The sequence below is a fragment of the Neomonachus schauinslandi genome, chromosome 2, assembly GCF_002201575.2.
Source record: "Neomonachus schauinslandi chromosome 2, ASM220157v2, whole genome shotgun sequence".
NCBI classification, from domain to species: domain Eukaryota; kingdom Metazoa; phylum Chordata; class Mammalia; order Carnivora; family Phocidae; genus Neomonachus; species Neomonachus schauinslandi.
The window spans coordinates 35817936-35833675 of record NC_058404.1 but is presented as its reverse complement, the minus strand read 5'-3'; the positions used below and the strand labels follow the sequence as shown (position 1 = coordinate 35833675).

General features: G+C 37.5%; 1 protein-coding gene across 1 annotated transcript in view; it reads right to left on the bottom strand.

Moving 5' to 3' along the window:
- ADAM9 (ADAM metallopeptidase domain 9) overlaps positions 1–15740 on the bottom strand; it is a 141268-nt gene that overhangs the window by 21137 nt on the left and 104391 nt on the right. Inside the window, exons 15-17 of the mRNA XM_044912805.1 lie at positions 12983–13050; positions 1346–1426; positions 980–1085 (exon numbers count right to left, since the gene is read on the bottom strand). Coding sequence (XP_044768740.1) covers positions 980–1085; positions 1346–1426; positions 12983–13050 — 255 coding nt within the window. The remainder of the gene's footprint in view (positions 1–979; positions 1086–1345; positions 1427–12982; positions 13051–15740) is intronic.

Sequence of the window (15740 nt, the reverse complement as noted above, 5' to 3'; positions counted from 1 at the left end):
CCCAAGAGAAAGCAAGCATATATTCTCACTAGGAAGATACTGGCAAACAAGGAGCTCATTCATAGTCTATTAGGGAAAAAAAATAAGTAAATAAGTAATTACTATAGTATGTGATAGTGCTTACAATAAAAGGAGAACAAATAGAAGAAGCATATTAGTTCAGATTTAGGCAGTCAGGGAAAACTTTCGAGAAAATAAGGTATAAACTGAAATCTGAGTAGCCATTAGCCAAATTTCCACAATGTGAATATAATACTGTATGAAGACCAGAGGTAAGAGAGTAGTAGCCTATTAGAGGAAATAAAAGAAGTTACAATGTCTTTTTTGTTTTTTTAAGATTAATTGAGAGTGAGCATGCGCCCATGCGCACATACAGGAGAAAGGGCAGAGGGAGAGGGAGAGAGAGAATCTTAAGCAGACTCCCTGCTGAGCCCAGAACCGGGTTCGGGGCTCAATCCCACAACCCTGAGATCATAATTTGAGCCAAAATCAAGAGTCAGACCCCCAACCAACGGAGCCACACAGGCACCCCAAGAAGTTACAATGTCTTAAGCATAGTGAAAAGAGGCTGGAAAGTTAAGCTAGGGGCAAATCATAGAGGGTATTTAAACCACGTTAAGGATTTCTGGACCTCATCCTAATAGCAATGTAGAAGCAGGACAGTGACATAATTAAAACAATTCCTGAAGAGAAACACTAAAATTCTGTATTGTAGTATGGAACATGGATTATAGGAAGCAAGATGAGAAAGAGGGAGCCTAGTCAAGAGGCTTTTATGTAAATCTGGGCAAGAAATTGAAGGTAATTAATAGGGATTAAAAAAATAGAAACTTCACGAGAAATTTCATGGGAAATTTAGGAGGCAGAATCAACATACTTAGTATATAACCAATGTGGGAAGCGAGGGAGAAGTACCAGGATGCCCAACTTCTGACACAGGCCACTGGGTGATCAACTAATTTTCTTCTATATTACTTGCCATTGTACGTAGGTCCACTGTCCACACTTCCTCCATAGCCTTTAGTCTCACAATTTGGGGGAGCCCAGCCATTTTCACAGTGACAATTCTTATTGCTATTACATACCTTCAAAACAATCAGAAAACCACTTTGGTTAATTGTGAATAATGCTCTGCATCATAAACTCAAGAACAGAAACCAAGAAAAAGGACTAAATTCATGCAAATCCACAGTAACTCTTTTAAAGAATGAAAAATTTGTCAGATATCTAAATTCCCCCGTATCTAAAAATCTGGGAAAGTCTCACCTAACCCTCATTCCCTCGTTGGGAATTCTCATGATTCAATGCTACTTTCATGAACAAACCCCAAGAGAATATTACCTACCCCATGTCCATGACACTTTTTCTGAATATCACAGTCATAATTCAGAACAGAAGCATTTACACATTGGAAGTTTCTACAAATCTGAAAAAAGAAAATGCAGTAATGAGTAAGGAAAATTTGAACACATTCATCAAGTGCCCAGAAGAAAAGAGCTAGGCACAGATTATTTCATGCTGAATTACTTTAAACTTCCAAGGCATTACTAACATATTATATATATGAAAATGTACCAGCACTTTGAAAAATGCCATTGGTATTTTGATTGGGATGGCATTGAAAATGTAGAAAAATAAGTGAAATTAACATAGAACTAACTATCAAAAAAGACAAGGATGACACAAAAGCCAAAAACAATGATAAAATTATAATCTATCCTTCCATTCAAATACAGATGTGAAAACCCTAAGTAAAATATTCACAAACAGACTTTTTCAAATCAAAAGTAACCAGATAGAGTTGATAACACTATTATAAGAAAGGTCAATGATAGGAAATCTATTACCATAATACCTCACATAAATTGTCATTATTACAAGATATCAAAACAGTATTCCATAAAATTTAAAACTCAATTTAATTTTTAAAGTTCTTCCAAAATAAGAATAAAAGTTTACTTTGTTGATAAGATAAAACCTATCCTTCTAGTATCATGATTAATGATGAATTAATAGAGGCATTTCTATTAAAAGCACTATTGAAAATAAGTCACTATCTTATGTAGTTCTAGAAATTCTGAGATATGAAACACAAATGAGTCCTAAATATTGAAAGAGATATAAAAAGTATCATTACATGAGGAAAATATTACAGACCTAAAGGAATCAGCTAAAAACTTATGAGAAATTTTCCAGTTTTCCAGAAAAAAACTTATGAAAAACTGTTCCTTAGGGATAAGTTAGAAAAAAAGACTAACTTTTCCTAAAGGTTATGGAATGCTATTTTAAAATTTTATTAAGCAACCAACTACACAAAATCAGAATGTTTAAATGCTCTAATGAAATAAAGAATAATTAGAGAATAATGCAATATCAATAGATACCTTTTTTATTATTCTAAAAATACTTGGGTTTCAACATTATTGCAAAGTCAGAGGATCCCCAAATTCTCCAATAACTCAGTTAATTTTTAAATAAGAAATATATTCATGTGATTAGGAATTTTTAAAGTACAGAAGTAGTAAGTCACTCCTCACCTGTCCTCCACCCACCCATGTCTCTGAATAAAAATTTCCAAGATACTTTTTCATATATGTATGAGCTTTAGAGGAGATATTTACCAATAGCTTCTCTATTCAGCTAAAATGAGACTTTCGTTTCAATAACTTCCAGTGGATGATTGAAGCATTAAATAAGAAATAAGTAATAAGATGAAATGTGTTAATATCTGGCAGACTCACTTTAGGGAACAGAATTTCTTAGTTCTTAGTAGAAAAGGGTGTTCTGACTGGCACTGTCTACTCTGTGGAATGGGTAGGACCAAACTGGGAGGAATACCCTGATAAATTGCTTGAGTGGGGTAAAGTAAGACCATCCTCCTCCAACACTACCCAGCCTCCACCACCACCACCAACCACAAGTGAAGGAGGGTAGATGAAGTCAACTTTAGGACTTCTTGCTTACTGATTTCAGGATATGACTTTGGAGCCATAGCTGAACTACCTAGGATAATAAAAAAGGAGCTGAAGAGTTCTCTTTTTCCATTTCTTTTCCCACTTAACGTTTAGCTCCGCCCCTAAATAAATGTTGAATACATAAAGCTTGAATCTAATATTACACTATATGTTAACTAAATTGACTTTAAATAAAAAACTGTGTGTGTGTGTGTGTGTGTGTGTGTATATTGTCAGCCTGCTCAAAGTCTCCAGAGTCCAGCTTTTGGTAGAGACCAAAAAGGACAGGATCCAACCTATCCTATTTTACCACTATAGAAAATGTTTGGTGTTTCGTTCCAACAGTATATAAGTATAGGTACATACACCAAGCATTTGCTACCCTTGTACATGAATGTTGTTGACATAGTAATACAACACAAAAAGACAAAATTTTAAAATAAAACACAAAAAGATAAATTATTACCATCTTGTTGAAAAGTAAATTGACAGTTTCTATCAAATTTTAAATGTATATATCCCTTAATTTAAAAATCTATTCCAGGAAATCTATCCTGAGATTAGGGGTGCCTGGGTGGCTCAGTTGGTTAAGCATCTGCCTTCAGCTCAGGTCATGATCCCAAAGTCCTGGGATCAAGCCCCATGTCAGGCTCCTTGCTCAGTGGGGGGTCTACTTCTCCCTCTGGCCCTTCCCCCAACTCATGCTCTCTCTCTCCCTCCCTCTCAAATAAATAAATAAAATATTATTTTTTAAAAGTGGATGAGATTAAATGTAGAAGAGTGTTCAGTGCTGGTAAAGTCAACCAACCAACCAACTACAGACAATATAAACTTCTGCAATGTGGTTAAGTCAAGAGTATCTAGGGCGCCTGGGTGGCTCAGTTGGTTAAGCGACTGCCTTCGGCTCAGGTCATGATCCTGGAGTCCCTGGATCGGGTCCCGCATCGGGCTCCCTGCTCGGCAGGGAGTCTGCTTTGCCCTCTGACCCTATCCCCTCTCATGTGTTCTCTCTCATTCTCTCTCTCTCAAAATAAATAAATAAAATCTTTTAAAAAAAAAAAGAGTGTATCTATAATGGAATGAAGTAAATTTCCATATAATGACATGAAGGATCTCTGCACTGTGCTATTGAGTAAAAACATTTCAGAACATTATTTAAAGTCTCATCCCAAAGTCTAATGGGGTGGTGGGGAGTATATCCACTTGCAAATGCCCAGAAAGAGAACTGGACAGATATAAAACATAGTGTTAACAATAGTTACCCCTAGAAAATGAGTTTCAAAAAAGGGGAAATTAATAGGGTATCAGCAGGGGACCTTTATTTTTTGTTCTCCACAATATTTTTGAATTTTTAGCAATGAAAATGTGATCTTCCCATAATCTTTTTATTTTTTTAAAGATTTTATTTATTCATTTGAGAGACAGAGAGAGAGAGCACAAGGGGGAGAGGCAGAGGGAGAGGGACAAGGAGACTCCCTGCTGAGCTGGGAGCTCAACAGGACACCGGGCTCAATCCCAGGACCTGGAGATCATGACCTGAGTGGAAGGCAGACGCTTAACCATCTAAGCCACCTAGACTCCCCTTCCCATAATCTTTTTAAAAAACTTTTTTCCAAAAGAAGAAAAAACTTAGATTGGGCCATGAAATAATATGTAATCATATGCTATTCATAAAGCTCATGCTTAAAACAAAACAACTCTGAAAAGAGTTGGACAAAACTTCTATTAGGCAAACTTAAATATAAAGAAAGTATGATAACACTATCAATTAAGGTAAAATTTAAGACAAAACCATGAAGATATACCAAAGGGACATTTTGAACCAATAAAAGATATAACTCACAACTAAAATGTAATTAGTCGACAAACTCTGCCACAAACATAGATTCAGCATTCTTAGTGCAAAAAATGTTATACAAGGGGGGAATGAAAACAGAAAGCTACTAGGAGACTTTTACATTCCTTTCTCTAAATCTTGAACACATTAAGAACAACACATAAGAATGTGAAAGATCTGAAAATATAATTATCAAACACTCTTCAAATGCAATCGGAATATTTATCCAAGAGTGAACATAGAGTCAACTCATTAAACATGGATGTTTCATTCCTAGAAATGACCAAAGATATTAAACCAAGCACCAAATCTGATGTGAACACCTGATAGCTTTTACAGCCATCAAAGCATGCCCAATTTCCAAAGCAGAGTCATTTTCATAGTCAGGATATCTTTTTGCCATCTCTTTCTTACATTTTGGGAAAAGGAAAAGGAATGTTTTGTTGGTTATGATTTTTCAAACCAGGCAGTCAAGCACTTTCTGATATAGCAATTGGCTCAGAGAAAAATCCCATAACTTTGATAACACATAAACATTTTTAAGTAATCAAGCATTCCAGTAAACTGAATCACCACTGTCATAAATTTTTCCCACCACAGAATCACTTAGACTATGAATGACAACAAAAGTCTCTAAATGTCAATGCCGTACTATTCTCAACCGAGCTGATAGAACACTTCTAAACTGACTCTGAAGAACAGGGTACCAGTTTACCTTCGTTTTTTCATTTAATTTTTTTAAAGAAAATACACTGCACATGGCTAAAAGTCAAATAGTTCTTAACGTGTTTATGATGAAACAACTCCACGACTCATTTCTATCTACTCTGCCAATCCAGCAATCTGGAAGCAACTTCATTTTTTTCTGATAATTCCCTCCCTATTTTTAATTAGTATACTATTTCTTTTTTGCTTTCTTTCTTTTTTTTTTTTTTTTTTGGCGGGGGGTGGGCCGGTTTTTTCCCGTTTTTTTTTTTTTTTTAATTGAAGTATATATATTCATAAAATATTAGTTTCAGGTGTACAACACAGTGATTAGACAATTATATACATTACAAATCACCAAGATAGGTGTAGTTACCATCTGTCATCGTGCAAAGTTATTACGATATTATTGATTATATTCCCAATGCTGTGCTTTTTATCTCCATGACTTACTTTATGTTATTTCTTGATTTATCTATTCTAGACTTCATCAACTCATCCCCTTTATGATAGATAAGAATTCAGCTTTCTAACATGAACCCAAATGCCCCTCCTTCATCTTCTCAAAGTAAATATTGCTTCATATTTACACCACTAATATTGGGATATTATCCCATCAGTACATTACACATCACTATTCCCTAAGCAAGTTCAGAACTAGATGAAAAACAAACAAAAAACAGGGGAGCTGACAACAGGAAATTAACGTATCTTTATTTTCAATAAGGCATTTAACATGACTAAAGCAAACAGCAAAATGGACTTCCTAATACTGCACCCCCAAAATCAAACTTACCTGCCTAATCACAGGTTGCTCTGGACAACCACAGGCCTCCCCCACAAAAGCAGAGCCTGCCCTGCTAATTTTATTGCATGGCTGAGAGAGCAGACTAGAATGTACCCTCTCTGCAGGCAGGTAGATCTGAAAAGAGAAGTCAGAAGGGGCTAAGGCACCCATGCCCAGTGTCTTCTCCCAAACTCATTAATTACATCAATGAGTGAAAGAGGGTGTGAAAGAGGAGCACTGAGGCTGACAGCATTATTTATTTTTTTCCAGCTTTATTGAGATATAATTGATGTATAATATTGTGTGACTTTAAGGTATATAACAGTGATTTAAAAAACTTGTATTCTGAGAAATGAGTGCCACAGTAGGGTTGGTTAACACCTCCATCACTCCACATAATTACCATTTCTTTTTTGTAGAAAATCTTAAATGAGAACATTTAAGATATACTCTTCGTACTTTCAGTATATAATACAGTGTTGTTATCTACAATCAAAATGCTAAATATTAGATTCCCAGAATTTATTCATCTTTAAACTGGAAATTTATACCCTTTGACTAACATCTCCCCATTTCCACCACCTCCTTACTTTAAGCCCCTGGCAATCACCATTTTACTTTCCTTTTCTATTAGCTCAGCTTTTTAGATTCCACATATAAGTTCATACAGTATTTGTCTTTCTCCATCTGACTTTTTTCAGTTAGCATAACAGCCTCAAGATACATCCATGTTGTCACAAGTGGCAGGATTTCCTTCTTTCTCGTGGCTGAATAATATTCCATTGTATATACATACCACATCTTCTTTATCCATTCATTGGCTGATGGCCACTTAGGTTATCCTGGCTATTGTAAATAATGCTACAATAAACATAGGAGTACTCAAGATCCTGTTTTCACTTCCCTTGGATATACACCCAGAAAGGGGATTGCTGGATCATATGGTAGATCTATTTTTCATTTTTTTGAGGAAATTCCATACTATTTTCCACAGTGGCTGTACCAAGTTACATTCCCACCAATGATGCAGAAGAGATCCATTTTCTCCATATCCTCATGAACACTTATCTCTTGACATTTGATGAGAGCTATATAACAAGGATGAGGTGATATCTCGTTGTGGTTTTGACTTGCATTTCCCTAATGATTAATGATGTTGAACATTTCTTCATGTACCTGTTGGCCATTTGTTGTCTTTATAAAAACGTCTATTCAGATCCTTTGCACATTTTTTAAAATTGGATTGCTTTTCTGAGATTGAGTTATATGAATTCCTTACATATTTTGGATATTAGCTCCTTATCAGATATATGATTTGCAGACTTTTTCTCCCATCCCAAAGGCTGCCTTTTCACTTTTTTTGCTATTTCTTTTACTGTACAGAGGCTTTTTAATTTTATATAGCCCCATTTAATTATTTTTGCTTTTGTTGCTTGTGTTTTTGATGTCATATAAAAAAAAATCATTGCCAAGACCAATGTCAAGGAGCTTTCTTCCTAAGGAGCTTTCTTCTAGGAGTGTTCTTCTAGGAGTTTTACAGTTTCAGGTCTTATGTTTAAGTCTTTAATCCATCTTGAGTTATTTTTGTGAGTGGTATAAAATAGGGGTAGAATATCCAGTTTTCCCAATACCACTTACTGAAAAGATTATCCTTTCCTCATTGAGTAGTCTTGTTGAGTAGCCTTGTCAAATACTAATTGATCATATATGCAGGGTTCTTCTTGATTCAATTCCATTGATCTGTGTGTCTATTTTTATGCCAGTACTAAACTGCTTTGATTACTATAGCTTTGTAATATAGTTTAAAATCAGGAATTGTATGCTTCCAGCTTTGGTCTTCTTCCTCAGGACTGCTTTGGCTATTCGGGGCCCTTATGGTTCCATTCAACTTTTAGGATTGTTTGTTCTGTTTTTGTGAAAAATATCATTGGATTGCACTGAATCTACAGGTGGCTTTGGATAGTATAGACATTTTAACAATACTAATTCTTTCCATCCATGAACATAGGATATCTCACCATTTATTTGTGTCTTTTCCAATTCTTTTCATCACAGTATTATGGTTTTCAGTGAACATATCTTTCATCTCCTTGCTTAAATTTATTCATAAGCACTTTTTTTTTTGAAGCTATTGTGAATGGGATGGTTTTATTTCTTTTTAAGTTAGTTCACTGTTAGTATATACACATGCACCTGATTTCTGTATGTTGACATTGTATCCTACAACTTTACCAAATTCACAGATTAGTTTCAACCATTTTTTTTGGAAGTCTGGAGAACTTTCCACTTAAAAGATGATATCATATATCAAACAAAAACAATGTCACTTTTTCTATTCTGATTTGGATGACTTTTATGTCTTTTTCTTCCCCAGAAGCTCTGGGTAGGACTTCCAGTACTATGTTGAATAAGAGTAGTAAGAGTGGACATCCTTATCTTATTTCTGTTCCTAGGTGAAAAGTTGTCAACCTTTTACCACTGAGTATGATGTAAGCTATGGTTTTATCTTTTATGGCCTTTATTATGTAGAGGAACATTCCTTCTATATCCAATTTGTTGAAAGATTTTTATCAAGAAAATATGTTGCACTTTGTCAAATGCCTTTTCTTCATATGAGAGGATCATGATTTTATCTTTCATTAATATGGTGTATCATATTTATGTATTTGCTTATATTGAACCATCCTTGCATTCCAGGGATAAACACCACTTGATCATGGTGTATGATCTTTTTAATGTGTTGAATTCAGTTTGCTAGTATTTTGTTGACAATTTATGCATCTATATTCATCCAAGATATTGGACTGTAATTTTCCTTTTTTGCAGTGTCTTTATTTGGCATCAGGGTAATGCTAACCTTGTAAAATGAGTTCAAGAGTATTCTCTTCAATCTCTTAAACTGGCATTAATTCTTCTTTAAATGTTTGGTGGAACTCACTAGTTAAATCATCTGGTCCTGGGCTTTTCTATGTTGGAAGATTGTTGATTGCTGATTCGATCTCCTTTCGTGCTATTGGCCTATTCAGATTTTCTATTTCATCATGATTTAGTCCTGGTAGGCTGTATGTTGCTAGAAAGTTATCCTGTTTTCCTCTACGTTATCCAATTTGTTAGCATATAACTGCCCATAGTAGTCTCTTATGAACCTTTGTACTACTGTGGTACCAGTTGCAATGTCTCCTCTCTTATTTTTTATTTTATTTATTTGACTCTTCTTTTTTCTTAGCCTAACTAAAGGTTTGTCAATTTTGTTTATATTTTCAAGAAAGCAGCTCTTATTTCTTTGATCTTTTCTATTGTTTTTCTGGTCTCTATTTCATTTATCAGCCCCGATCTTTGTTCTTTCCTTCCTTCTACTAACTCTGGGCTTAGTTTACTCATTTTCTATTTCCTCGAGGTATAAAGTTATGTTGTTTGAGATCTTTCATTTTTCTTTTCTTTTTTTTTTTTTTTTTTAGATTTTATTTGACAGAGAGAGAGAGAGAGCACACACAAGCAGGGGAAGTGATAGGCAGAGGAAGAGGGAGAAGCAGGGAGCAGGGAGCCCAATGTAGGGCTCAATCCCAGGACCCTGGGATCACAACCTGAGCCAAAGGCAGACGCTTAACAGACTGCACCACCCAGGCGCCCCTCATTTTTCTTAATGTAGGTGTTTATTGCTATAAACTTCCATCTTAGAACTGCTTTTGCTGCATCCCATAAGTTTTAGGTTGTTGTCTTTCCCTTTTGTTTGTTTCAACATATTTTTGATATCCCACTAGTTGTTCAGGAATATGTTGTTTAATTTCTACATATTTGTGAATTTTTGAGCTTTTCTCTTGTTGATGATTCCTAGTTTTACACCAGTGTGATCAGAAAAGATACTTGGTATGATTTCAATCTTCCTAAATGGTACTTAGGACTCTCAGATCACATCCCTTTAATGTCCTCCAAGAGTAATGTGCCACTCTCCCAGCCTCTTATCCCCCCTTTCAGACATGTAGCTCCCAAGTCAGTACTCTGGATAAGGTGGGAGTGAATGTATCCTGCACAGCTGGGAAAGCCAGGTGTTCACTCACCACTCTCATTTCCCTTCATGGGAGTAACCACAGGCTAAAAAGATTTATCTGGCCCCTAAGCTGTGCCATCTTGGGAGAGGGGTAATGCAGGTAAAGTCAAACTCTTCCTCTTACCCTCTCTAATGTGTCTAAACTCACATATTTTTGCTCCAACACTGTGCTGGAACTTCTGGACTTCCACAAAGATTCTCTCATCTGTGGGTGATTGTCTAAGACTGTGTTTTCCAGGGACTTACAGACTGCAGCCCAGAAGGGCTAGAGCCAGAAAGAGGCCACTGCAGGGTCCACAGCCAGCACCAAGGTCTTTATGCCTACTACCTAACACACAGTGGACAAAGCTCCTCCCTGGTCCCTTGACATAAGATGCTAGATCCCACAGCTCAACAAAGGCACTTTTGTCCATGAATGGATACCAAATTGCTAATGTTGAGGTGGGGGGGGCATGGGGACACAAATGAGGAACCTCAACCCAAGAGTGTTGAAGTTCCTCCACAAGGAAACAATAAAGTGGGGAATAAGTATTCCTTGCCAACAATTAAAACAAAACACTGTTGATTTCAAAGCTAAGTATTAAGAGTGTATTTTCTTTTTTATATAGCTTTTGTTTTCACTACAGCAAACACTTGCTTTTCTTCTTACATAATCGGCCTCTGTCATATCAATATTCAAACGCCCACTTAAAAAAAAAAAAAAGGCTATCATGTTATTTCCTCTTTCAAGTTCTCTCTTTCTCTAGAAACCTTCCTTTAAGGACCACTTGCTCCAAATGAACTGAGTATTCTCCTGGCCTGGTACACAGCTATTATCTTGGAATTTCTCTTTGACATTCTTCTGTGTCCTAGATTACAATTCTTTCTCTTTTTGGTGTACTTCCTCATTTGCTGGAATAGAACATTAAATGATTTCCTAAGAAAAGATAAATAAAAGATCAATTTTCTGAGCCTTTGAATGTCTGAATTGTTTTTATTGTGCCCTCTCACTTGACTGATACTTTGGAAGAATTCCAGGTTGAGAATCTTTCAGAAACATAAAAGTATTGCTCCCCTGTCTTCCAGAATTCAGTTTGCCATCTCAGTCCTTTATTTGTATCCTATTTTTGCTTTTGTTTGCTTTGGGTTTTGTTTTGTTTTGTTTTTGTTTGTTTTTATCTCTGGAAGCTATCAGGATTTTTCTTCAACAAGTACTCTGTAATTTCACAATTGTCTACTTTCTCTATTTTCTTTCTCCAAAGATTTAAATTAGTTGGATTTAGAAATCTTTAATTGATCCTCTCAGGCTTTTATCTTTCTCTCATTTTTCTGTCTCAGTTTTTTTGCTCAGCTTCCTCCAAGAATTGTCCAACTTTATGTAACAATCCATCTATAGTTCAGTTACGTGTGCAAGAAGGGGAACAGGATACTAGCATTAGGATAGGGAGAAAGGCATCTCACAGAGGATACTGACCAAATATATATCAGAAGTCCTATCGTCTCACCTCCAACCTGGAGGAATAGGCAACTGCTTGCTGATGCTTTGATGACCAGATAGGAGAATCGGGTAGATAGGACAATCAGCTAGGCTCTCCAGGATTAGACTAAAAGTAAGTCCATATTCAGTTTCATGCTTCACCCCACTCTCAGCTATAACCAGTTTTTCCAAATCTGAGCCGCAAACCAATGTGTTTAGGATTCTGCCAGACTAAAAGAGTCTTCCTGTTCAGATCCCATCAGTTTACACTGTAAGTTGTAGATTCCACTACTGTCTATTCTGTCCTCTTTCAGTTTTTCAAAACTGGTTAAAATCTTTATCTATTGTTGAGATCTCATATATTTCACACTTCAAGTTTTATTCCCTATTTATTCCTTTCTATTTTGAGAGGTTTTGGCAAATAAAGAAGATAAACGAATATTACAATCCACCACGTTTTACAGATTTTTTTTTTCTCAATAAATATTTTCACTCTGAACTTCATTAATTTGTAATAACTGTGATGGTTATCATCTGTACAGAGTGTCAGATCTGTGGTCAAACATTATTCTGAGTGTTTCTGTGAGGGTACTTTTTTTGGTCAGTTTAACATTTAAATTAATAGACTGAGTAAAGTAGATTGCTTTCCTAACATGGATAGGCCTCGTCCAATCAGTTGATAGCCAGAATAGAACAAAAAGCCTGACCCGCCCCTGAGTAAGAATTACTCCTGCCTGCCTGTCTTCAATCTAAGGCTGGTTTTATCTTCCTCCTGACTTGAACTAAAACATTGGCTCTTCATAGTTATTGACTGATGTAAAGTCACAGGATTTCCTATGATTATAAGTCACTGATTGGTATACTACAGCTTTTCAAGAAACTATACCCATGCCACTGAGACTGCTGGCCTCCAGACTCCAACCATCATCAGCTTTCCTGGATCTCGAGCTTGCAAAATACAAATCTTGGCCCTTATCAGACCCCATAATTGTATGAGTCGATTCCTTATAATAAATGAATGAATATACACACACAGAGACACACACACACACACATACATATATATACTTCCTATTGGTTCTGTTTCTCTGGAGAACCGTGACTAATGCAGATACCAAGACTGGTTCTAGAAGAACAGTTTTTAAGGATGAGTTTTCTGTATTGGTCCCTGGGCTTCTGGAATTGGCTCTCTTACCTGACCACATTTAAAGATGTTAATGACTCTATTTGCAATAGTAGAGTACTGAGAGTCCATGGCGTGATCTGGCAGGAAGATAAGCAAAATATCACCACTGGTTATTCCTAATCAACTTATAAGAATCAAGGATCTGGGTAATTGTGCATATGATACTTTCAAACATTTCTGTCAAACCAACAAATATGAGATAAATGGTTACTCCTAATGTCACTGGACAAAGTAGGGAATAAAAAGAATAAGCTCAGAAACTTGAACTCTCAGCTCAAAAACAACAAAAATAACATGAAGGAGACCCTAATCTTTTGTAGCCACAGGGCTGAGACCTCTGAAAATAAAACCCAGAACTTCATCCTTCAACTGGTGAGATTACAACACAAGTTGGACCTCCCAGCTTTGCAGCTATCTACCATTAAAGTGAGAGCATTAGGGGAATAGAATGTGATCCTGAAAGTTGGAATCGGGATATGTGGGAAGACCCTGATATCTGTATAAGAATAAAAGTTCTAAGTCAAACGAACAAAAGTCTAACCTGAATCATTAAGCCCCTAAATACTGATGAGTCTCCCTTGCCAGTAGAAGCAGTCTCCCTACCCTCAACAGAAAAGGCCTTTCCACTCCTAAGAAAAGGGATTAGCACTGCATTGCCTGAGGAAATTGTAATGGCCTCCTATGAGGAAGTTGCCATGCAAGACAATGCTGATTTCCCTCAGGACCCATTCCCACGAGCCCTCTTCTCTTTTAAACCTATCACTAGATTCAAGTCTCAGCAGGCCCCTAAAAGTGTGACCTGTGAGGAGGTGTACTATATACCAAAAGACCTGCTTGAGTTTTCTAATTTATCATGACAGAACATGTGTCAGAATGATAGTAAGGGTGTGGGATAATGGTGGAAGGAACATAAAGTTGGATCAGGCCAAATTTGTCAAGGCACTTACTAAGTAGAGATTCTGCATTTAATGCTACAGTTCAGGGATTTAGAAAGAGCTTTAACAATTTGTTGGTTAATCAGCTGAAACATGGACCAGAAGTTAGCCCATGCTGAGCAAGTTGGAAATGCCAGACGTGTCTTGGTTAAAGGCAGAAGAAACAATTCAAAGGCTTAGGGAAAATTGTAATGTTAAGAATAGGTTTGCCATTTCAGACCCATTTACTCACTCTGGAAGGGTCCAGCAGACACATCTTTCACCGTAACTGTGAGAAACAAATAGGTGAGGGGAGTCCCTACAGGCCTAAATTGCTGTATGATCACTCTTATCTGTAGGCCACTTTACATTAGGAATGACAGTCACTGAACTGAAACTCCTAAATGCCATGGGAGTAATTGAATGCCAAGTGGCAGGGGCCAGGTGCAAAGGCACCCAACTGCAAAGGCAAGGTGGATATGGTCACCATAATAAACAGCAAAGTCAAAGAAGCAATCAGAAAAGTGTGACTTGCACAGACCTAAGGCACTGGTTCGCTGATCACGGTGCTCCTAGAAATAAAAAGAGAGGAAGCCTACCACTAAATTTTTACTACATCTGCATAAGCAGAAAAGTTCTAGGTTAAATGAACAAAACGGTGTCATGGGCCCTCAATCAATTCCCAAACTTGAGCCTTATTACAGACTCAACCCCTTACATGAAGGGGAGGACGGGTCCCCTTCAGGTAGAACCCTGATACACTGCCAAAAAGGTATACTCTTAATCTTTCTCCCATCCTTCCCCAACAGGACCTAAGGTCATTTACCAGGGTAACTGGGCATTGTGCAAAAGGAAAATCATCAGACCTCTCAGGAACTACTGGACACTGGCTCTGAACTGACACTGAATCCAGGAGACCCAAAACATCACGGTGGCCTACCAGTCAAAGTAGGGAGCTATGGAGGTCAGCTGGTCAATGGAGCTTCGGCTCAGGTTCTCCTCACTCACAGGGGGCCCAGTGGGTCCCAAACCCATCCTGTGCTTATTTCCCCAGTTCCAGAATGCATGACTAAAACACACATAATCAGCAACTAGCAGAATCCCCACACTGGCTCCCTGACCTGTGGAGTCAGGGCGATTATGGCAGGAAAGGCCGACTGGAAGCCACTAGAACTGCCACTACCTAGGAAAATAGTAAACCAGAAGGAATAAATACCACAACCCAGAAAGCACTGCAGAGTCAATACCACCAATAAGGACTGGAGAGAGAATCCAGTTCGACTAAGCTATCTGGCCTGTGCAGAAGACAGACAGATCTTGGAGAACAGCAGTGGTTTATCAGAAGCTTAAGCAGCTGGGGAGTGTAACTCCTGCTGTAGCTACTGTGGTTCTATTGCTTGAGCAAATTCACGTAAATCCTGGCACCCGGTACGCAGCTGCTGAACTGGCAGATACGGTTCTCTCCACCCTGGCCAATAAGGGCCACCAGAAGCAGCTTGCTTTCAGCTGGCAAGGCCAGCAATACACCTTCACGGTCCCCTCTTGGGGTACAGCAACTCTCCAGCCCTACCTCGTAATTTAGTTTGGGGGGATCTTGATCAACTCTTCCTTCCACAAGATATCGCTTTGGCCCATTCCACTGATGACATTATTCTGACTGAACCTAGTGTGCAAGAAGTAGCAATACTGCAGCCTAACTGGTAAGACAGTTGCATGTCAGAGGTGGAAAGCAAATCTGAGAAAAAAATCAGGAGTCTTCCACCTCAGTGAAATTTCTAGGGGCCGGTGGCATGGGACATATCTAGATTTCCCTTCAAAAGTGAAGGGTAAGTTGTTACATCAGGCCCCGCTGG